The sequence below is a fragment of the Bombina bombina genome, chromosome 1 (assembly GCF_027579735.1).
Source record: "Bombina bombina isolate aBomBom1 chromosome 1, aBomBom1.pri, whole genome shotgun sequence".
In the NCBI taxonomy this organism is placed as follows: domain Eukaryota; kingdom Metazoa; phylum Chordata; class Amphibia; order Anura; family Bombinatoridae; genus Bombina; species Bombina bombina.
The window spans coordinates 1,142,784,154-1,142,806,660 of record NC_069499.1 but is presented as its reverse complement, the minus strand read 5'-3'; the positions used below and the strand labels follow the sequence as shown (position 1 = coordinate 1,142,806,660).

At 40.2% G+C, this 22,507-nt stretch overlaps 1 protein-coding gene across 4 annotated transcripts in view; it reads left to right on the top strand.

The window, feature by feature from the left end:
* The window catches only part of STAT3 (signal transducer and activator of transcription 3), a 600,544-nt gene that overhangs the window by 79,854 nt on the left and 498,183 nt on the right, over positions 1 to 22,507 (top strand). For 3 of the 4 annotated variants that reach the window (XM_053699116.1, XM_053699126.1, XM_053699099.1), the window contains exon 2: positions 13,415 to 13,558. In XM_053699116.1, coding sequence (XP_053555091.1) covers positions 13,431 to 13,558 — 128 coding nt within the window. In that variant the 5' untranslated portion in view covers positions 13,415 to 13,430. The remainder of the gene's footprint in view (positions 1 to 13,414; positions 13,559 to 22,507) is intronic. The other variant, XM_053699108.1, reaches the window with a different exon arrangement.

Here is a 22,507-nt window from a genome sequence, read left to right as displayed (position 1 = left end):
GGAGATTGAACGCTTAGTCTTAGCCAAGAGAGGTTTCTCTGAGAGTGTCATTGATACTCTTATTCAAGCTCGTAAACCAAATGATAATTTCTAAGCTCTTGAAGGCCACCTCTTATCACATGCTTTTTTTATTTTCTTTTCTCAACAGGGGAGAGCTAGTTCATGTGAGCTATATAGATAACATTGTGATCACGCCGTAGCTTGTGGCAGACACTGCACTAATTGGCTAAAATTAAAGTCAATAGATAATAAATAAAATGTCGTGATCAGGGGGCTGTCAGATGCTTAGATACAAGTTAATCACAGAGGTAAAAAGTATATTAATATAACAGCATTTGTTGCGCAAAACTGGGGAATTGCTAATAAGGGGGTTATCTATCTTTTTAAACAAAAAAATTCTGATGTTGACTGTCCCTTTTTAATAAGGTATATGATGTACCTGCTTCTGTGGAAGTATTTCCAGTTCTAGATCGCATGGCAGATATCATTACTCAGGAATGGGAAAAGCCGGTGGTTCCTTTTTCTCCGTCTCCTGTTTTTAAAAAGATGTTTCCTGTTGCTGATGCTATTCGTGACTCATGGTGCACAGTACCCAAGGTAGAGGAGAAGCGGTGAGTGTGCTAAGCAGACGTTACAAGACTCCACAGACACCCGTGCTGAAGCTCTGTTCATATTATCAGTAAGAAGTAAATAACTAAAGAGCAACATCAAGCAAGAGGTAGGCATTTTAACAAGGGGTGTGAGAGTCCGGACGTAGTGTGCTAGCATATCACTATCAGCTGTATACAAAGTCTTATTTGAACTTTTAATGTGAATTCCAAGTTCAAAAAGGTATTTTAGAACATCTCACCTACTACTTGAATTAAAGTGATTGTAAGTTTTTGCATATTAATTGTTAACTACTTGTTCCCAATGTTATAAATATGAAAACCGCAATAATATTATGTCAAAATAAAATATATTTATCTTTATATTTATCTCTAAACTTAGCTGCGTTCTATGCATAGAACTCCTCCCAACCATCTTCTTCCTGGTTTTGCCCCAGCATCATTGTAAGAGCTAACACCCACTCGATGACATCGCTTTCAATCGCGTTCACGATCCGGGCTCTAATTTGCGCATGCGTTTACTTTTAGCATACAATACGCGCATGCGTTCAGCTATCAGTACGCTGTAAACCTCGGCACCTCGTTTCACTAGATTGAATAAATTATCCCTTCGAGGTATTGCGCATGCGCGAATCACGGACGCGCATTGCGGTGGTAACGTCATCCAGTAGTTTCCGCATGTGCAGTAGATTAGCGTGACGTAGGTAAGAACCGGCCTGACGCCCCAGGGAAAAGAAAAATAGTTCTAAATAGAACTGTCAATCAAAAAAATTATGTGGGACCATAATGTCGGGCGGAGGAATCACCGATAAGAACACAAAGCTAATTATTAAATATTTGCTTTTTTAATTCGATGTAGCGATTTTGATGAATGAAACTCACTATTAATTTATAAAATACAAACTATGATGCAGAGCAAGTAGGTTGACTTTACATGCACTTTAAGTTTAAAGAGTTAAAAGTACCACAACACTAAAGGGACACTTTTTTTTAAACTTTCTATGAAAAAGATAAAATCCTAAGTGCTGGACTTTTTAATTAAAACCATTGTTATTCAGTTACTATTCCAACGATTTAACTAATACAGGTGGTTCTCTTTTGCAAAAGGAGAATTCTCAAAAGGAGACTTTTCAAGCGCTTTGAGACTGATTGTATTTGCAATATTTTATAATTTTCATATTTTTTTGTATTTGAATATAGTACAATCAAACTAAAGAAATGATATTATGTAAATTTTAAAGAGAATTTTTATGAGCAATACAATCATAAGATTGTTATAAATATTTATTATTTTTTTTTTGGTATTTCGATTGTTGAAGATTTTGTTCTATGTAAGCACATACAACACAATTTAATTAAACTATATTTTGATATTATAGTCAGCCTTTGTTGAAAATTATATTATTTTTATAGTTATCCTTTGTTAAAGATTTTGTTTCCTGCAAGCACAAAATAACACATTAGTTATCCTTTGTTGAAGATTTTGTTTTATGAAACCACAAATAACACATTTTTTTTTGTTATCCTTTGTTGAAAATGTAACAATTTTTTGTTACATAGTTATTCTTTGTTGACGATTTTGTTACATGCGAGCACACAATTGTTATCCTTTGAAGATTTTGTTTCATGCAATCACAAATAACATTTTTAAATTATTTTCTATTTTATTATTTTCTATTTTATATTGGCAAATAAAATTTGCAAACATTTTCATTTCACTTATCATTTGATATACATCAAATATTTGAAATTACAATTAACCCTATAGCTTTCTTCTAGCGCACATATACACTATTTTCTATCCAAAAAAGAGGGGGCTATCTCTACTCTGGCTAAGAGAACTACTATTCCTATTGAGGATAGTTGTTCTTTGAAAGATCCTATGGATAAGAAGCTTGAGACTTTTTTTTAAAGAAAATGTATATTCATCTGGGTTTGTAGTGGCAACCTGTTGCCCGTATTTCTACAGTTGCAGGGGCTGCATCTTATTGGTGTGATGAGTTATCTAATCTTATCCTAGAGGAGACTTCTATAGAGGAGATCCAAGATAGGATCAAAGCTCTCAAGTTAGCTAATACCTTTATTTGTGATGCCAATATGCAAGTTCTTAGATTGGGTGCTAAGATTTCTGGTTTTACCGTTTTTTAGCTCGTAGAGCTCTGTGGGTAAAATCTTGGTCTGCAGATGTTACATCCAAGTCTAAGCTGTTTCTCCAACATAGGTGTGTCCGGTCCACGGCGTCATCCTTACTTGTGGGATATTCTCTTCCCCAACAGGAAATGGCAAAGAGCCCAGCAAAGCTGGTCACATGATCCCTCCTAGGCTCCGCCTACCCCAGTCATTCTCTTTGCCGTTGTACAGGCAACATCTCCACGGAGATGGCTTAGAGTTTTTTAGTGTTTAACTGTAGTTTTTATTATTCAATCAAGAGTTTGTTATTTTAAAATAGTGCTGGTATGTACTATTTACTCAGAAACAGAAAAGAGATGAAGATTTCTGTTTGTATGAGGAAAATGATTTTAGCAACCGTTACTAAAATCCATGGCTGTTCCACACAGGACTGTTGAGAGGAATTAACTTCAGTTGGGGGAACAGTGAGCAGTCTCTTGCTGCTTGAGGTATGACACATTCTAACAAGACGATGTAATGCTGGAAGCTGTCATTTTCCCTATGGGATCCGGTAAGCCATGTTTATTAAGATTGTAAATAAGGGCTTCACAAGGGCTTATTAAGACTGTAGACTTTTTCTGGGCTAAATCGATTCATTATTAACACATATTTAGCCTTGAGGAATCATTTAATCTGGGTATTTTGATAAGATTATATCGGCAGGCACTTTTTTAGACACCTTTCTCTTTAGGGGCTTTCCCAAATCATAGGCAGAGCCTCATTTTCGCGCCGGTGTTGCGCACTTGTTTTTGAGAGGCATGACATGCAGTCGCATGTGTGAGGAGCTCTGATACATAGAAAAGACTTTCTGAAGGCGTCATTTGGTATCGTATTCCCCTTTGGGCTTGGTTGGGTCTCAGCAAAGCAGATACCAGGGACTGTAAAGGGGTTAAAGTTAAAGACGGCTCCGGTTCCGTTATTTTAAGGGTTAAAGCTTCCAAATTTGGTGTGCAATACTTTTAAGGCTTTAAGACACTGTGGTGAAATTTTGGTGAATTTTGAACAATTCCTTCATATTTTTTCGCAATTGCAGTAATAAAGTGTGTTCAGTTTAAAATTTAAAGTGACAGTAACGGTTTTATTTTAAAACGTTTTTTGTACTTTGTTATCAAGTTTATGCCTGTTTAACATGTCTGAACTACCAGATAGACTGTGTTCTGAATGTGGGGAAGCCAGAGTTCCTTCTCATTTAAATAAATGTGATTTATGTGACAATGACAATGATGCCCAAGATGATTCCTCAAGTGAGGGGAGTAAGCATGGTACTGCATCATTCCCTCCTTCGTCTACACGAGTCTTGCCCACTCAGGAGGCCCCTAGTACATCTAGCGCGCCAATACTCCTTACTATGCAACAATTAACGGCTGTAATGGATAATTCTGTCAAAAACATTTTAGCCAAGATGCACACTTATCAGCGTAAGCGCGACTGCTCTGTTTTAGATACTGAAGAGCATGACGACGCTGATAATAATGGTTCTGAAGGGCCCCTAAACCAGTCTGATGGGGCCAGGGAGGTTTTGTCTGAGGGAGAAATTACTGATTCAGGGAACATTTCTCAACAAGCTGAACCTGATGTGATTACGTTTAAATTTAAGTTGGAACATCTCCGCATCCTGCTTAAGGAGGTATTATCCACTCTGGATGATTGTGACAAGTTGGTCATCCCAGAGAAACTATGTAAAATGGACAAGTTCCTAGAGGTCCCGGGGCTCCCAGAAGCTTTTCCTATACCCAAGCGGGTGGCGGACATTGTAAATAAAGAATGGGAAAGGCCCGGTATTCCTTTCGTCCCTCCCCCCATATTTAAAAAATTGTTTCCTATGGTCGACCCCAGAAAGGACTTATGGCAGACAGTCCCCAAGGTCGAGGGAGCGGTTTCCACTTTAAACAAACGCACCACTATACCCATAGAAGATAGTTGTGCTTTCAAAGATCCTATGGATAAAAAATTAGAAGGTTTACTTAAAAAGATGTTTGTTCAGCAGGGTTACCTTCTACAACCAATTTCATGCATTGTCCCTGTCGCTACAGCCGCGTGTTTCTGGTTTGATGAGCTGGTAAAGGCGGTCGATAGTGATTCTCCTCCTTATGAGGAGATTATGGACAGAATCAATGCTCTCAAATTGGCTAATTCTTTCACCCTAGACGCCACTTTGCAATTGGCTAGGCTAGCGGCTAAGAATTCTGGGTTTGCTATTGTGGCGCGCAGAGCGCTTTGGTTGAAATCTTGGTCAGCTGATGCGTCTTCCAAGAACAAGCTACTTAACATTCCTTTCAAGGGGAAAACGCTGTTTGGCCCTGACTTGAAAGAGATTATCTCTGATATCACTGGGGGTAAGGGCCACGCCCTTCCTCAGGATCGGCCTTTCAAGGCCAAAAATAAACCTATTTTTCGTCCCTTTCGTAGAAACGGACCAGCCCAAAGTGCTACGTCCTCTAAGCAAGAGGGTAATACTTCTCAAGCCAAGCCAGCTTGGAGACCAATGCAAGGCTGGAACAAGGGAAAGCAGGCCAAGAAACCTGCCACTGCTACCAAGACAGCATGAAATGTTGGCCCCCGATCCGGGACCGGATCTGGTGGGGGGCAGACTCTCTCTCTTCGCTCGGGCTTGGGCAAGAGATGTTCTGGATCCTTGGGCGCTAGAAATAGTCTCCCAAGGTTATCTTCTGGAATTCAAGGGGCTTCCCCCAAGGGGGAGGTTCCACAGGTCTCAGTTGTCTTCAGACCACATAAAAAGACAGGCATTCTTACGTTGTGTAGAAGACCTGTTAAAAATGGGAGTGATTCATCCTGTTCCATTAGGAGAACAAGGGATGGGGTTCTACTCCAATCTGTTCATAGTTCCCAAAAAAGAGGGAACGTTCAGACCAATCTTAGATCTCAAGATCTTAAACAAGTTTCTCAAGGTTCCATCGTTCAAAATGGAAACCATTCGAACAATTCTTCCTTCCATCCAGGAAGGTCAATTCATGACCACGGTGGATTTAAAGGATGCGTATCTACATATTCCTATCCACAAGGAACATCATCGGTTCCTAAGGTTCGCATTCCTGGACAAGCATTACCAGTTCGTGGCGCTTCCTTTCGGATTAGCCACTGCTCCAAGGATTTTCACAAAGGTACTAGGGTCCCTTCTAGCTGTGCTAAGACCAAGGGGCATTGCTGTAGTACCTTACTTGGACGACATTCTGATTCAAGCGTCGTCCCTTCCTCAAGCAAAGGCTCACACGGACATCGTCCTGGCCTTTCTCAGATCTCACGGATGGAAAGTGAACGTGGAAAAGAGTTCTCTATCTCCGTCAACAAGGGTTCCCTTCTTGGGGACAATAATAGACTCCTTAGAAATGAGGATTTTTCTGACAGAGGCCAGAAAAACAAAACTTCTAGACTCTTGTCGGATACTTCATTCCGTTCCTCTTCCTTCCATAGCGCAGTGCATGGAAGTGATAGGTTTGATGGTAGCGGCAATGGACATAGTTCCTTTTGCGCGCATTCATCTAAGACCATTACAACTGTGCATGCTCAGTCAGTGGAATGGGGACTATACAAACTTGTCTCCGAGGATACAAGTAAATCAGAGGACCAGAGACTCACTCCGTTGGTGGCTGTCCCTGGACAACCTGTCACAAGGGATGACCTTCCGCAGACCAGAGTGGGTCATTGTCACGACCGACGCCAGTCTGATGGGCTGGGGCGCGGTCTGGGGATCCCTGAAAGCTCAGGGTCTTTGGTCTCGGGAAGAATCTCTTCTACCGATAAATATTCTGGAACTGAGAGCGATATTCAATGCTCTCAAGGCTTGGCCTCAGCTAGCGAGGGCCAAGTTCATACGGTTTCAATCAGACAACATGACAACTGTTGCGTACATCAACCATCAGGGGGGAACAAGGAGTTCCCTGGCGATGGAAGAAGTGACCAAAATCATTCTATGGGCGGAGTCTCACTCCTGCCACCTGTCTGCTATCCACATCCCAGGAGTGGAAAATTGGGAAGCGGATTTTCTGAGTCGTCAGACATTGCATCCGGGGGAGTGGGAACTCCATCCGGAAATCTTTGCCCAAGTCACTCAACTGTGGGGCATTCCAGACATGGATCTGATGGCCTCTCGTCAGAACTTCAAAGTTCCTTGCTACGGGTCCAGATCCAGGGATCCCAAGGCGGCTCTAGTGGATGCACTAGTAGCACCTTGGACCTTCAAACTAGCTTATGTATTCCCGCCGTTTCCTCTCATCCCCAGGCTGGTAGCCAGGATCAATCAGGAAAGGGCGTCGGTGATCTTGATAGCTCCTGCGTGGCCACGCAGGACTTGGTATGCAGATCTGGTGAATATGTCATCGGCTCCACCATGGAAGCTACCTTTGAGACGAGACCTTCTTGTTCAAGGTCCGTTCGAACATCCGAATCTGGTCTCACTCCAGCTGACTGCTTGGAGATTGAACGCTTGATCTTATCGAAGCGAGGGTTCTCAGATTCTGTTATCGATACTCTTGTTCAGGCCAGAAAGCCTGTAACTAGAAAGATTTACCACAAAATTTGGAAAAAATATATCTGTTGGTGTGAATCTAAAGGATTCCCTTGGGACAAGGTTAAGATTCCTAAGATTCTATCCTTCCTTCAAGAAGGATTGGAAAAAGGATTATCTGCAAGTTCCCTGAAGGGACAGATTTCTGCCTTGTCTGTGTTACTTCACAAAAAGCTGGCAGCTGTGCCAGATGTTCAAGCCTTTGTTCAGGCTCTGGTTAGAATCAAGCCTGTTTACAAACCTTTGACTCCTCCTTGGAGTTTCAACTTAGTTCTTTCAGTTCTTCAGGGGGTTCCGTTTGAACCCTTACATTCCGTTGATATTAAGTTATTATCTTGGAAAGTTTTGTTTTTGGTTGCAATTTCTTCTGCTAGAAGAGTTTCAGAATTATCTGCTCTGCAGTGTTCTCCTCCTTATCTGGTGTTCCATGCAGATAAGGTGGTTTTACGTACTAAACCTGGTTTTCTTCCAAAAGTTGTTTCTAACAAAAACATTAACCAGGAGATTATCGTACCTTCTCTGTGTCCGAAACCAGTTTCGAAGAAGGAACGTTTGTTGCACAATTTGGATGTTGTTCGCGCTCTAAAATTCTATTTAGATGCTACAAAGGATTTTAGACAAACATCTTCCTTGTTTGTTGTTTATTCCGGTAAAAGGAGAGGTCAAAAAGCAACTTCTACCTCTCTCTCTTTTTGGATTAAAAGCATCATCAGATTGGCTTACGAGACTGCCGGACGGCAGCCTCCCGAAAGAATCACAGCTCATTCCACTAGGGCTGTGGCTTCCACATGGGCCTTCAAGAACGAGGCTTCTGTTGATCAGATATGTAGGGCAGCGACTTGGTCTTCACTGCACACTTTTACCAAATTTTACAAGTTTGATACTTTTGCTTCTTCTGAGGCTATTTTTGGGAGAAAGGTTTTGCAAGCCGTGGTGCCTTCCATTTAGGTGACCTGATTTGCTCCCTCCCTTCATCCGTGTCCTAAAGCTTTGGTATTGGTTCCCACAAGTAAGGATGACGCCGTGGACCGGACACACCTATGTTGGAGAAAACAGAATTTATGTTTACCTGATAAATTACTTTCTCCAACGGTGTGTCCGGTCCACGGCCCGCCCTGGTTTTTTAATCAGGTCTGATAATTTATTTTCTTTAACTACAGTCACCACGGTATCATATGGTTTCTCCTATGCAAATATTCCTCCTTAACGTCGGTCGAATGACTGGGGTAGGCGGAGCCTAGGAGGGATCATGTGACCAGCTTTGCTGGGCTCTTTGCCATTTCCTGTTGGGGAAGAGAATATCCCACAAGTAAGGATGACGCCGTGGACCGGACACACCGTTGGAGAAAGTAATTTATCAGGTAAACATAAATTCTGTTTTTCTTTGCATTACAAGGGCAAAACCTTGTTTGGTCCAGGTCTGGCTGAGATTATTTCTGACATTACAGGTGGAAAGGGTTCTTTCTGACATTACAGGTGGAAAGGGTTCTTTGTTACCTCAGGATAAAAAGAATAGACCTAAGGGTTGTCAGAATTCTAATTTTCGTTCCTTTCGTAACTTTAAGGGACCAAAGTCTTCCTCTTCCAAATTGGATCAAGCCAAGTCCTCTTGTAGGTCCGGTCAGCCCTGGAATAGTGGAAAGCAAACCAAGAAGCCTTTTATGGATTCCAAATCAACATGAAGGGGTCGCCCCCGATCCTGTAATGGATTAAGTAGGGCGCAGACTTTGTTTTTTTTGGCAGGCTTGGATATGAGATATCCTGGATCCTTGGGCTATAGACATAGTATCCTACGGTTACAGAATAGGATTCAAATCATGTCCTCCCAGGGAAAATTCCACCTGTTAAGGTTATCTGCAAATCAGATAAAGAGAGAAGCTTTCTTAAATTGCATAAATGACCTATCATTCCTGGGAGTAATTGTCCCAGTTTCTCTAGAGCAGTGCTTTCCAAACTGTGTGTCGGGACACACTAGTGTGTCAGCAGTAGTGTGTAGGTGTGTCCCAGCTTCAGCACAAATTTTTTTTTATTTTTTTTTTGGTTTCTGACTTTCCGCCTTCCTGCTACGCATATCACATGGTTGACATGTGATTGATATCTAGGGGGATACAGATCATCTTAACCTATTGGTGCAGCTCAGTGGGGACTGAAACTATTCCCATTGGCGGCACATTGGCTCCTGACTTCACGTGTACTCTCCTTAATTGGCTCTTGACTGCATGTGTAGTCAGTGAGTGGGACAGCAGTGTGTTTGCAGCACGGGCAGTAGTGAGTCGGACTCACTGACTTCAGCTCAGCGTTTAAGCTGCCGCCCTCAGAGCTCGGTGAGTCTGATTACTGCCCGTGCTGCAAACAAAACCTTCTGTTTGCTAGTACAACTGAATTACTGTGTCGCGAAATGATGTAAGTCTAAAAAGTGTGTCGCCAACATAACAAGTTTGGAAAGCTCTGCTCTAGAGGAACAGGGTCTAGGATTCTATTCAAATCTTTTTGTTGTTCCCAAAACAGAGTTCACTTTCCGTTCCATTTTGAATCTAAAATGTCCAAACCAATTTCTCAAGGTTCCGTCCTTCAAAATGGAAACCATCTGGTCCATTCTTCCTTTGGTTCAAGAGGGTCAATTTATGACGACTATAAATCTGAAGGATGTGCATCTTCATGTTCCCATTCACGGGGATCATTACCAGTATGAGATTTGCTTTCCTTAACAAACATTTCCAGTTTGTTGCACTTCCATTTGGCCTTGCTACAGCTCCCAGAATTTTCACAAAGGTTCTGGAGGCTCTTTTGGCAGTGGTCAGATCCCAGGGTATTGCTGTGGCACCTTATTCAGACGACATCTTAGTACAGACTCCATCTTTTCATCTAGCAAAATCTCATACAGAGATGTTATCTATTTTTCATTCCCACGGGTGCAAAGTGAATCTGTGGAAGAGTTCTCTTGTTCCAGATGCAAGGGTATGTTTTTTGGGGACAATTATAGATTCTTTGTCAAGGAAGATTTTTTTGACGGATGTCAGAAAATTAAAACTTCTTGCTTCATGCCTTTATCTCCAGTCTGTGATACATCCATCAGTTGCTCAATGCATGGAGGTGATTGGTCTGATGGTAGCTTCTATTGACATCATTCCTTATGCTCAGTTTCATCTGAGACTTCTGCAACTTTGCATGCTCAGACAATGGAACGGAGACCATTCAAATCTTTTGCAGAAGATAGCTCTGCATCCTCTAATAAGGATCGTATGTCTCAGGGAATGTGTTTCTAGAGATCAACATGGGTGATTGTGACCATGGATGCCAGTCTTTTAGGCTGGGGAGCAGATTGGGGTTCCTTAAAGGCGCGCAGGGTCTGTGGCCTCAGGAAGCGTCTCTTCTTCCTATTTTTGTCCTAATCCTTCTTCCCAGAAGGAACGTCTTTTGAATAATTTGGATGTTGTGCATGTTTTTACATTTTTTACCTTCAAGCAACTAAAGATTTTCGGAAATCTTCTGCTTTGTTCATTGTAAACGTAAGAGTCAGAAGGCCACTTCTACTACTCTTTTTCTCTCTGGTTGAGAAGTGTTATTCGTTTAGCTTATGAGATGGCTGGACAGCAGCCTCCTGAGAGAATTACAGCTTATTCCACTAGAGCACTCTCATCTTCATGGGTTTTCAAGAATGAAGCCTCTGTGGAACAGATTTGCAAGGCGGCCACATGGTCCTCTATTCATACTTTTTCCAAATTTGATACTTTTGCCTCGGCTGAGGCTTCTTTTAAGAGAAAGAAAGGTTCTTCAAGCGGTGGTGCCTTTGGTGTAGGCCTAACTGTTTTGTTTTCCACTAGTAATTGGAATGAATCGTGGACTCCTCTATGCCATAGGAAAGAAAACAAAACAAAATTTATGCTTACCTGATAAATTTCTTTCTTTCCAGGCATAGAGAATCCATGACCCACCCTTGTTTATATTCAGATGATGACAGTTTTTCTGTACAATCCTCAGGCACCTCTATATCCTCGTGGCTACTTCTTTTTCCGTTCTGTTCGGCCGAATGAATGAGGTTTATGGGTAAGAGAAGTGGTGCTTAACAGCTTTGCTGGAGTGCTCTTTGCCGCCTCCTGCTGGCCAGGATTGAAAATTACACTAGTAATTGGAATGAATCGTTGTCTCTCTATGCCCTGAAATAAATACATTTATCAGGTAAGCATAAATTGTGTTTTTTGTTGTACTTTTGAATAGAAACATCAGTTTAGCATTTTAGGCTATTTGATTTTTATGAAACACAGTAACTTTTTTGAAACTTAGATTCACTGTTTATTACATAGGATAGCATTTGCACAATTTTTTTATTTTTTTTCTAATGTGATTTTACTAATCAGTAGAGGCATGCAGACAAGTGTGACTAGACAGCTCTGGTTCTTTCCTTTCTTATTGGGTGTGATTTTGTCTGGTTATAAACTTAAAGGAAATGCTTCCTTATAAAAAGAAGAGTTTGAACACTGCACCTGTATATCATCTTCTAGCTAGTCTGTATGGATTCCAGGCAGTCTCCTCCCCTTCCCTTTTCTGGAATTGCTTGAACTCTTTAATATGGAATCAAGAACACCCACACACAACAGTTATTGTTCTGTATTAAATCCATGTGCAAAAAGGCTACAGTTTTTAACAAGTCTGTTTTGTTTTATCCCTTTTGAGTCATGTACTTTTTTTATGGCTTATTGGTTAGAGCTCCAGCTCTCTGAATAATTTAGATTTCTTTTTTAATATAAGTTGCAGCGAACCTAAAAAATGACATACTTTGTTTGGTATGTGCTAATGCACATTATGTTGCTGTTACCATGCTTCTGCAGAAGGACCTGCAACACCCTTTTGTAAGGAAAGGGTTAACTAGTGTATATCCCATGATGCAGGGCCAGTAAATTATGTATTATAATATATTAGTGCTGATCAATATACATCCCACTGTTCCCTATGGTCCATCACCCAAGGTCACACATAGCAAGTAGTCTCCTAACATCTGTCAGAGCAATTACTGTCTAGTATCTGGTTTCTAAACAGCACTGTCATCTGAACCAACATATTTGTGTTACTTTGGATGCTAATAAACCAGGATAGGGCATTTTGTATTTTTAATCACTGCTATTTGTAGTGGAAATCTCTGTTGCTACAAATAAGCTTAAAAGGACATTTTTTTTCTTTGTTCCATCTAACCAAGCAGAGTCCATTTCAAAATGTATTAAAGTTAAATGTTACTGTGGTGAATATTTTTTTTTTTTCCTTGCTCTCGATCAGCCAGAGTCTTAATACAGCTGTGTTATTTTAGACAAATGTGCATCTTCTGCTGCTTTAAACATTTAGTTACCTTTATGCTGTTTGTAATGCGTGATAGAAATATACATTTGTCCCTTGCGGAATGGATGAAATGAGGATGAACTTGAATAATAGATGAATGAGATAATCTAACAAATGGGGAAAGGGGAGTATGTAGAGAGGTAGGGGGTGGAGAGAGATGCTCCTCAGTTCTGATTATCTGCAGATGTATTCACTAATCAGGCTGGCACACTTTTAGTTGTGTTACACACGTTTCTTCTGTCTTTATCTATAATGTGTTGACCACTGTAATGTCTGCATTGTGCGAAAAGAGTTAACAGCATACACTGTATTAAAAGACCATAAATAATTTCAAAAGACAATGAAGCAGTTTTTCTGATTTATAGAGAGTTATAGAAAGAAGCTGCTTTATTCAGTCTTTTGTGGATTAGATACCTTTTTCTCCTTACATCCATTGTCTGTCTCTTCCTTGTGTGTTTCTCAACTAATAGATACCTGTAGTGCCAGCGACACAGAAATTCTTAGTTTATTTAGATTATATTGTGTGCTTATGTGGGTATGTGTCTTTACATGAATGAGTTACCGGCTTTATTATTCTATTTTCACCCACATAAAGTATGAACAGGCAAAGATAATCTGCTCTTACCTTTTGGACTAATCAAGGTTACATTGTCACACATCAAACATTTTATTATGATTATATGATCTTTCTGTTCAGAGAAAAATCATAAAGCAGATTGTATAATCAATCTTTTTTGTGTACTTTATTACCTTTTTAATTTGACTTTCACTTTTGTATTAGTCCTCCAGGTTACAAGATGGCGCAGTGGAACCAGTTACAGCAGTTGGACACCAGATATTTGGAACAGCTGCACCAGCTTTACAGTGACAGTTTTCCCATGGAGCTGCGCCAGTTTTTAGCGCCTTGGATAGAAAGCCAGGACTGGTAAGATATTCTACTAAACTAGACTGAAAGATAGCAAAGGGATATGAAACACAAAAATAGTTTTGTGCTTCAGACAGAGCATACAATTTTTAAAAAAAAAAAGTTTCTAATTTACTTCTATTACCCAATTTGCTTTGTTCCTAAGGTATTATTTGTTGAAGAGATACCTAGATAGAAGCACCACGTGACAGGAAATAGTGCTGCAAACTAGTGCACTTTTATATGGATAACATTATTGCACAATTGCTGCCACATAGTCCTCGAGACAAATGCTTGCTCCTGAGCTTACATCCCTGTTTTTTTTTTTTTAAAAAAAAACAAAGATACCAAGAGAAAGAAGAAACCTTGATAATAGAAATAAATTAGAAAGTTGTTTAAAATTGCATGCTCTACCTGATTCATGAAAGAAAAGTTTTTTTTGTTTTTTTTGGGGATTCATGTACCTTTCAGAAGGGGTCCCTATTCCATACCCTCACTCAAATTATACTACTATCAACTTTTTGAAGCAACAAAGAAAACCCAAGTTTTAATAGGTTTTTAATGTGTGTGTATATTTGTATAAATTATATACATTAAAACAAATGTCATCTTAATTAAAATAACAATTTGAATTCAAAGGCTTTCTCCTACTGCTGTTGCTCAGATTTGTTAGTATACTTTCTTTCCTATGACATGGAGAGTCCACAACTGCATTCCAATTACTAGTGGAATATTCAACTCCTGGCCAGCAGAAGGAGGCAAAGAGCAACCCAGCAAAGCTGTTAAGTGTAGCTGCCTTACCCATAACCCCCAGTAATTTTTTTTGCCTCTCTCAATGGAGGTTGTGCGAAGTTGGTGTCTGAAGATTTTAATCCTTTTATGGGTACTTTTCCCTGCAAGCAAGGATTGTGGTCTAGCTGTGTTCATGTCAATCTCTTGAGTAAGAGTAGTGGTGGCTTTTCTTTTAACGCTTTTCTACCCCTTTGCAGAAAGCCAGAGTAAGTTACTCTGTTCTTTCTTTTCCTACAGGTCTATGACAGGGAGTGAAGCTCCTGCCACACCTAAGGATCAGCATCTATCATACAATTGGATCTAAGGTAAGTGCTTTTGCCTTCTAGGTACGGAAGGATAGCAGCACTTAATACTCCTTATTAATTAAGGATTCATATTAAGGACATGGCACTTGGGTATTTTTATATAGTATGAGAGCGGTCAGTTTAAATGGGGAGTTCACTTGGCCAGGGGAGTTAATGGGTTAACAGTAAAGGAATCTTTATTGGTTACCTACTACATAATTGAGTTTCTAGGTTCAGGTCTTAACATATATCTTTTTCATTGATGGGCCACTGGATTACCGTTTATATTAAACGGTCTTGATACTTTAGCGTTTTTTTAAACTGCAGCTTTCTTCACGCTCCTTTTTTAGAGCTGTTTAAATTTGTGACACCGTTTTTTCTGGTTTCCCGATCATGTGACGACTGCACTTCCGCTTTTACTGAGCGAAGCGGTTAAAGAGTTTAGTGCAGACGTCTTTGTCTCTACTTGAACATTTTTTGAATCGGCTTCTTTTTATCAGCTCACCGGATTACAAGAGGAGGAAATCACTTCTAGAGAGTTGTTCTTACTAGTGGGACATTTTTTCTGGCCGGTAGGAGCCTCAGGCTTCTGAGGCAGTTTTTTTCAAGTTATATTTATATATTTGAGTTCGATTCTAGTATTTAATATTTACTATTTAATATTAATATTTATCTGAAAGATTAAAAACATTTTTTTTTACATTAAAATTTCTATATTTGGAAATTGCTAGTGGGGACTTTTTATCTAAGCTATGGATACAGATCAGGATCAATCTATCTCTATGGATAGATGTTTGCTTTGTTTAGACAACCAGATTGCCCTACCTATGCAGTTTTGTTCCTCTTGTTTAGAAATAAACTTTAAAATGTAAAGAAAAATTTCTCCCTTCGAAGCCAAGTGCTTCTCAGGATACTGCTGTGCGTGACATGCCGCAGCTTTCTCCTCAGACGTCCCAAGCCTTAGTTGTTTCTCATACTGTACCTTCTCATCCACCTGGGGGTGTTTATTTACGTGGGGATTTTGCCGCTCATATTTCTTCTGCAGTAAACATCTGCCTGATAGTAAGGCTTCTGTCTCTAGGTCTGCATTAGCCAATCTTTCTCAGATGTCTGATGAGGAGAATACTTCAGTAGCTTCTGAAGGTGAGATCTCAGACTCTGACACTTTAGCAGAAAAATCTTCAGAAACTGAAGAGTTTAATTTTAGCTTTAAGCTTGAACACCTCCGATTACTATTGAAGGAGGTTTTAGCTACGACGTTTCTGAACCTTCGGTGGCTGTCAACCCCACAAAGTCTTCTAAATTGGATAGCTTTTATGATTCCCCATCTTCTGAGGAGGTTTTTCCTGTAGCATGGAAGACGTCTGAAATTATTACTCGGGAATGGGATAAGCCATGGGTTCCGTTTTCCCCTTCTGTTTTTAAGAAGTTGTTTCCTGTTGCTGACTCTCTTTGTGACTCATGGCGCACTGTTCTTAAAGTAGAAGGAGCTATTTCTACTCTCGCTAAGAGAACTACCATTCCTATAGAGGGTAGTTGCTCTTTTAAGGACTCAATGGACAAGAAGCTAGAGGCTTACTTAAAAAAGATGTACATCCATCAAGGGTTACAGTGGCATTCAGCAGCGAATATTGCTACGATTGCGGGATCTGTATCTTATTGGTGCGATGCATTGTCTGATCTTATTACAGAGGAAACTTCAGTAGAGGAGATCTAAGATAGTATCAAAGCTCTCAAATTGGCCAATACCTTTATCTGTGATGCCAATATGCAGATAATTTGTCTGGGAGCTAAGATGTCTAGCTTCATGGTACTAGCCCGCAGGGCTCTGTGGTTTAAAATCTTTGTCGGCCAATGTCTTTTCTAAGGACAAGCTTTTGGCTTTACCTTACAAGGGAAAGACTCTGTTTGGACCTGGTCTGGCGGAGATAATTTCTGAGATTACAGGTGGAAAAGGAACTTTTCTACCTCAGGACAAGAAGAATAGACCTAGAGGTTGTCAGACTTCTAATTTTCATTTCTTAAGTAACTTTAAGGGACAAAAGTCCTCCTTTTCAAAACCAGATCAACCCAGATCCTCTTGGAAATCCAACCAGCACTGGAACAAGGGAAAACAAAACAAGAAGCCTTCTGCTAACTCTAAATCAGCATGAAGGTTCCGCCCCTGATCCCATTGGGGGGCAGTCTTTCTCTTTTTCATCAAGCCTGGATATGTGATGTCCCAGACCCTTGGGCGGTGCACATAGTATCCCAGGGTTACAGAATGGGATTCAAGTCTTGCACTCCATGGGGCAGATTTCTCCTGTCAAGACTATTTTCAAACCAAATAAAGGAGGCCTTCTTAAACTGTGTAAAAGACCTATACTCTCTGGGAGTTATTGTTCCTGTCCCTCTAACAGAACCGGGTCTAGGATTCTATTAAAATCTATTTGTGGTTCCCAAAAAGGATGGAACTTTTCAGCCCATTCTAGACATAAAGTCTCAACAATTTCCTCAGGGTTCCGTCCTTCAAGAGGGAAAATATTTGTTCCATTCTTCCTTTGGTACAGGAAGGTCAGTTTATGATGACCATAGAAGGATGCATACCTTCATATTTCCATTCACAGGGAACACCATCAGTATCTGAGGTTTGCCTTTCTGGACAAGCACTTCCAATTTGTTGCACTTCCATTTGGTCTGGCCACGTCTCCCAAAATATTCACAAAGCTTCTGGGGGCGCTACTGGCTGTGATCAGATCCCAGGGAATTGCTGTGGCGCCTTATCTAGACGACATCTTAGTTCCGGCGTCATCTTTTCATCTAGCCCAATCTCATACAGAGATGCTGTTGTCTTGTCTTCATTCTCATGGGTGGAAGGTGAATTTAGAAAAGAGTTCTCGAATTTAATCTACCAAAGTATGTTTACTAGGGACAATAATAGATTCCCTGTCCTTGAAAACTTTTTCTACCTGAGGTCAGAAAATCCAAAATTCTTGCTTCCTGCCTTGTCTTCCTTTCATCCGTCTGTGGCTCAATGCATGGAGGTGATTGGTCTGATGGTGGCATCCATGGACATTATTCCGTTTGCTCGGTTTCATCTGCGACCGCTGCAACTTTGTATGCTCCGTCAATGAAACGGAGACCATTTGGATTTATCACAGTGGATAAATCTGGACCCTCTAACAAGAGACTCTCTCTCGTGGTGGATGTCACAGGAACATCTGTCTTGGGGCACTGTGGTGATATAGCTGCTATGTCACCACAGGCACTTGCTTTCTGAGACCTTCATGGGAGATTTGTGGCTACGGACGCCAGCCTCTCAGGCTGGGGAGCTGTTTGGGGTCCTCTGACTGCTCAAGGCCTGTGGTCTCAGGAAGAGTCCCTTCTTCCCATAAACATCTTGGAGTTGAGAGCTATCTTCAATGCCCTATCAGCGTGGGCTCAACTGTCTTTTTAGTCCAATTTATCAGATTCTAGCAGGACATCACCTCAGTGTCTTACATCAACCACTATGGAGGGTCTTAGCCATGAAGGAGGTGACTGCCATCCACATTCCATGAGTGGACAACTGGGAGGCAGATTGTCTGAGCAGACAGACCTTTCTTCCCGGGGATTGGGCTCTCCATCTGGAAGTGTTCTCTCAGATAACCCTCAAGTGGGGGGTTCCAGAGTTGGATCTGATGTTGCCCCGCCAAAACGCCAAGGTTCCAAAGTACGGTTCAAGGTCAAGAGATCCTCAGGCCGTTCTGATAGATGCTCTAGTGGTTTCTTGGAGGTTTATCTGTTTCCCCCGTTAGATACGAGCAATGATTTGTGGAAGGAGAGCAAACAGGAGAGAGCATTGGTGAGACTAATAACTCCTGCATGGCACGCAGGATCTGGTTCACAAATCTAGTAAGGATGTCATCTCTATCTCCTTGGAGATTACCTCAGAGGAAAGACCTTCTTCTACTTCAAGGTCTCTTCCTCCATCCAAACCTAGATTCTCTGAAGCTAACTGCTTGGAGATTGAACGCCTAGTTCTGTCTAAACGTAGTTTTTCTGCAGCGGTCATTGAAACTATGATTCAGGCTCAAAAACCGGTTAATCGCAAGATTAAAAGTCCTGTTAAACACAAATATCTACAGTATTGAACAGATATTATTCTTAGAAGAGCTATTGTGATTGGTCTTATTTTGTAACTATTTCTTGTTTGGAGATACTTGGTATCTCCAAACCCAGGGTACGGCCATGGGATCGAATGTTGCCCCCTCATACGCCAACATATTTATGGGAACATTTGAAGAGAAGTTTGTCTATGAACATGAATTGTTGTTACAATATGGAGCCACATGGTGGCGCTTCATAGATGATGTTTTTGGCGTATTGGTGGTAACCTGGATTCCCTGTTGCAGTTTGTGACAGATCTAAATCAGGAAGTAAATGGTATAGAGTTTACTTTAAACTGGCATGATGTTTCTGTAGTCTTTCTAGACACTAAGGTAGTTAAAGTGAAGGTAAAGTTTTCCGTTTTTGGAGCCTGTATTCTATTACTCATCTACTATATACTATGATCGCTATTTTTAAAAAAAATATTTTTGTATATATATTAGTGTATTCTAAACGGTTTATATTTACTTTCTCGGCCGGTCTTAGCTCCTCCCTCCATTGATTTCCTGTTTTTTGACTATATTACGTACAGAGCGGTCCCACCCGCTCTGTACGTACTTCAAAAGCGCGTTCCCGATTTCCAGACCACTTGCGCATGCGCACCATTCACCGTAAATTCGATTTGCGCCTGCGTGACAGAAAAAATGTTGCAAGTTTGTAAATAGAGACGACTTAGCCTTATGAATCCTTATCGCGTATGCGCTAAACTGGAACGAGCGTTGAGAATAAAAGAAAGGAAGTGAAGGCAACACATGCTCATAGAGAACAGTAATGCGGTGACGTAATATGACGGCCGCCTAACGGCCAGTGTTTCAATTGGCTAGTAGAAAAACGTAACCGGGCTTAGAAAAAAGAAAAAAGAAAAAAAACGGGTTGTTTTAACAGTGTTCTGAATCGGATAAAGAAACGGTAAATAATAAATAAATATAGCGATTCTAAAAATTTGATGAATTAAAGTCCCATTTATTTTTATAGTATTTACAGGGGAAAAAGTCTAATAGATGAAACTTAACCTTCACTTTAAGAATACTGCCAAAAACTGTTTAGAATGTGATATACATATTAAATCTACTGACAAAAATAATCTTTTACACTTCATCAGTTTTCACCCCCCTAATCTTTTGAAATCCCTACCCAGGAGTCAGTTAATTAGGGTAAAAAGGATTGTTAATATGGACGGTAGTACTACAGACAGACAGACTGCATGATATGGGTAAACAATTTCTAGACAGAGGATACCCTGGGGAATTAATAAATCAAAAATTACTAAGGTAAATCAAATTAAAAGATCTGAGCTGCTTTCTAGGACAAAAATTCAAGAAAAAAATGACCGTTTGGTGTTTGTCTCTAAGTATGGTAGCCATAGTAAGAAACTGAGTAAAATTATACAGAAACATTGGCACATACGTAGAGACTGCAACAAAGACTTACCATACTTAAAAGACCCTCCTATGATGGCATATAAGATAAATCGTAATATTAAAGATATTCTTACAAAAGCTGATATAGGTAGCCAGTCCAAAATGGAAACAGGCTACATAACCAAGAAAAAATTGGGTTGCTATCCCTGTTTGGGATGCTCTAATTGTAATTCTTTAATTAAAGGAGATAAGTTTGCACACCCGAGAACTGGTAAATTGTATAATATTAGAGATTTCTTTATTTGTAACTCAAGTTATGTGATTTATCTGATGGTGTCCGTGTTCCAGGATTTATTTAGGAGAGACCACAAGAAAGATACCTGAACATAAGTCACCTCAAACATTAGGTGCAATAATGAAGATGCGCCTGTTTCATCTCATTTCCTGGAAGCAGGGCACTCTATCAGCCAATTAAGATGGCAGATCATTGATCACATTAAACTGCCTAGAAGAGGGGGCAATAGGGAATTATTATTAAAAAGAAAAGATTTGTTTTGGATATCTACACTTAACTCAATGAGGCCTTTTGGAATGAATAAAGATTACGATGTATCATTATTTATGTAGTTTATTCAATTCAGTACAGTGTACAAAAGTGTTTTTCTTAATGTTTTTAAACAGTTTTTTGTATATTTTCTATTTTGATACATTGAACTTGTAGTACTCAGGATTTACTAGTAGATGGGGTAGGTGAGTGGTTACCTGGCCTGAACATGTATTATAATTGATTAAACACCTACAGGTGTATGCTAATTAAGTAACATGTGTGGCTACAAAACAGAGAGTTTGTGAATAGTATTACATTGTATGACTAAGGGTGTATAACGTGAAACGTTACTGCTATTTTTGTACCTTTGAATTCTTCCCTAAATAAAGAAAAGATTTGGAAGCTTATGCTGTGGACATCTTTGTTTATTTAGTCGCAAGATTTACCATAAGATATGGCGTAAATATCTTTATTCGTGTGAATATAAGGGATTCTCCTGGGTGTGGATTCCCCAGATTTTGTCTTTTCTTCAGGATGGACTAGATAAGGGTTTATCGGTCAGTATCCTAAAGGGTCAGATTTCTGTGTTATCTATCCTTTTGCACAAACGTCTGCCAGGCCTCCCAGATGTTCAAGCCTTTGTATAGGCCTTGGTTAGAATCAGGCCTGCTTTTAAACCTGCTGCTCCCCTGTGGAGCCTTCATTTAATTCTTAAAGTTTTGCAGCAGGCTCCGTTTGAGCCAATGCATGTTATTGATGTAAAACTGTTATCCTGGAAAGTTTTTTTGTTTATTGTTGCCATTTCTTCCACTCGCAGAGTGTCTGAGCTTTCAGCTCGGCAGTGTGATTTCCCCCTACCTTATTTTTCATCCTGATAAGGCGGTCCTTCGTACTAAATTGGGGTTTCTCCCTAATGTGGTGTTGGATCGAAACATTAATCAGGAAATTGGTGTCCTAATCCTTCCTCTCATAAGAAACGTCTTTTGCATAACTTGGATGTTGTGCGGGCTCTAAAATTTTACTTACAGGCTACTAAAGATTTTTGGTAATCTTCTGCCATATTTGTTGTTTTCTCTGGAAAGCGTAAGGGTCAGAATTCCACATCTACTTCTCTGTCTCTATGGTTGAGAAGTTTGATTCATTTGGCTTATGAGACTGCTGGACAGCAGCCTCCTGAGAGAATTACGGCTCGTTCAACTAGGGCTGTTTCCTCTTCTTGGGCTTTCAAAAATGAAGCTTCTTTAGAACAGATTTGCAAGGCGGCAACATTCTCTTCTCTGCATACTTTCTCTTGTTAGGTGTATCCAGTCCACGGATCATCCATTACTTGTGGGATATTCTCCTTCCCAACAGGAAGTTGCAATAGGATCACCCACAGCAGAGCTGCTATATAGCTCCTCCCCTAAGTGCCATATCCAGTCATTCTCTTGCAAGCTCTCAACATAGCTGGAGGTAGTTAGAGGAAAGTGGTAAAATATAGTTAGTTTTTTCTTCAATCAAAAGTTTATTGTTTTTAAATGGTACCGGAGTGTACTGTTTTTATCTCAGGCAGCATTTAGAAGAAGAATCTGCCTGCGTTTTTCTATGATCTTAGCAGAAGTAACTAAGATCCACTGCCGTTCTCACATATGTCTGAGGAGTGAGGTAACTTCAGAGGGAGAATGGCGTGCAGGGTATCCTGCAATAAGGTATGTGCAGTTAAGTTTTTCTAGGGATGGAATTTGCTAAAAAATGCTGCTGATACCGGACTAATGTAAGTTAAAGCCTAAATACAGTGATTTAATAGCGACTAGTATCAGGCTTGCTATCAGAGGTATATACTCTGATTAATGTGCAATATAAAACGTTTGCTGGCATG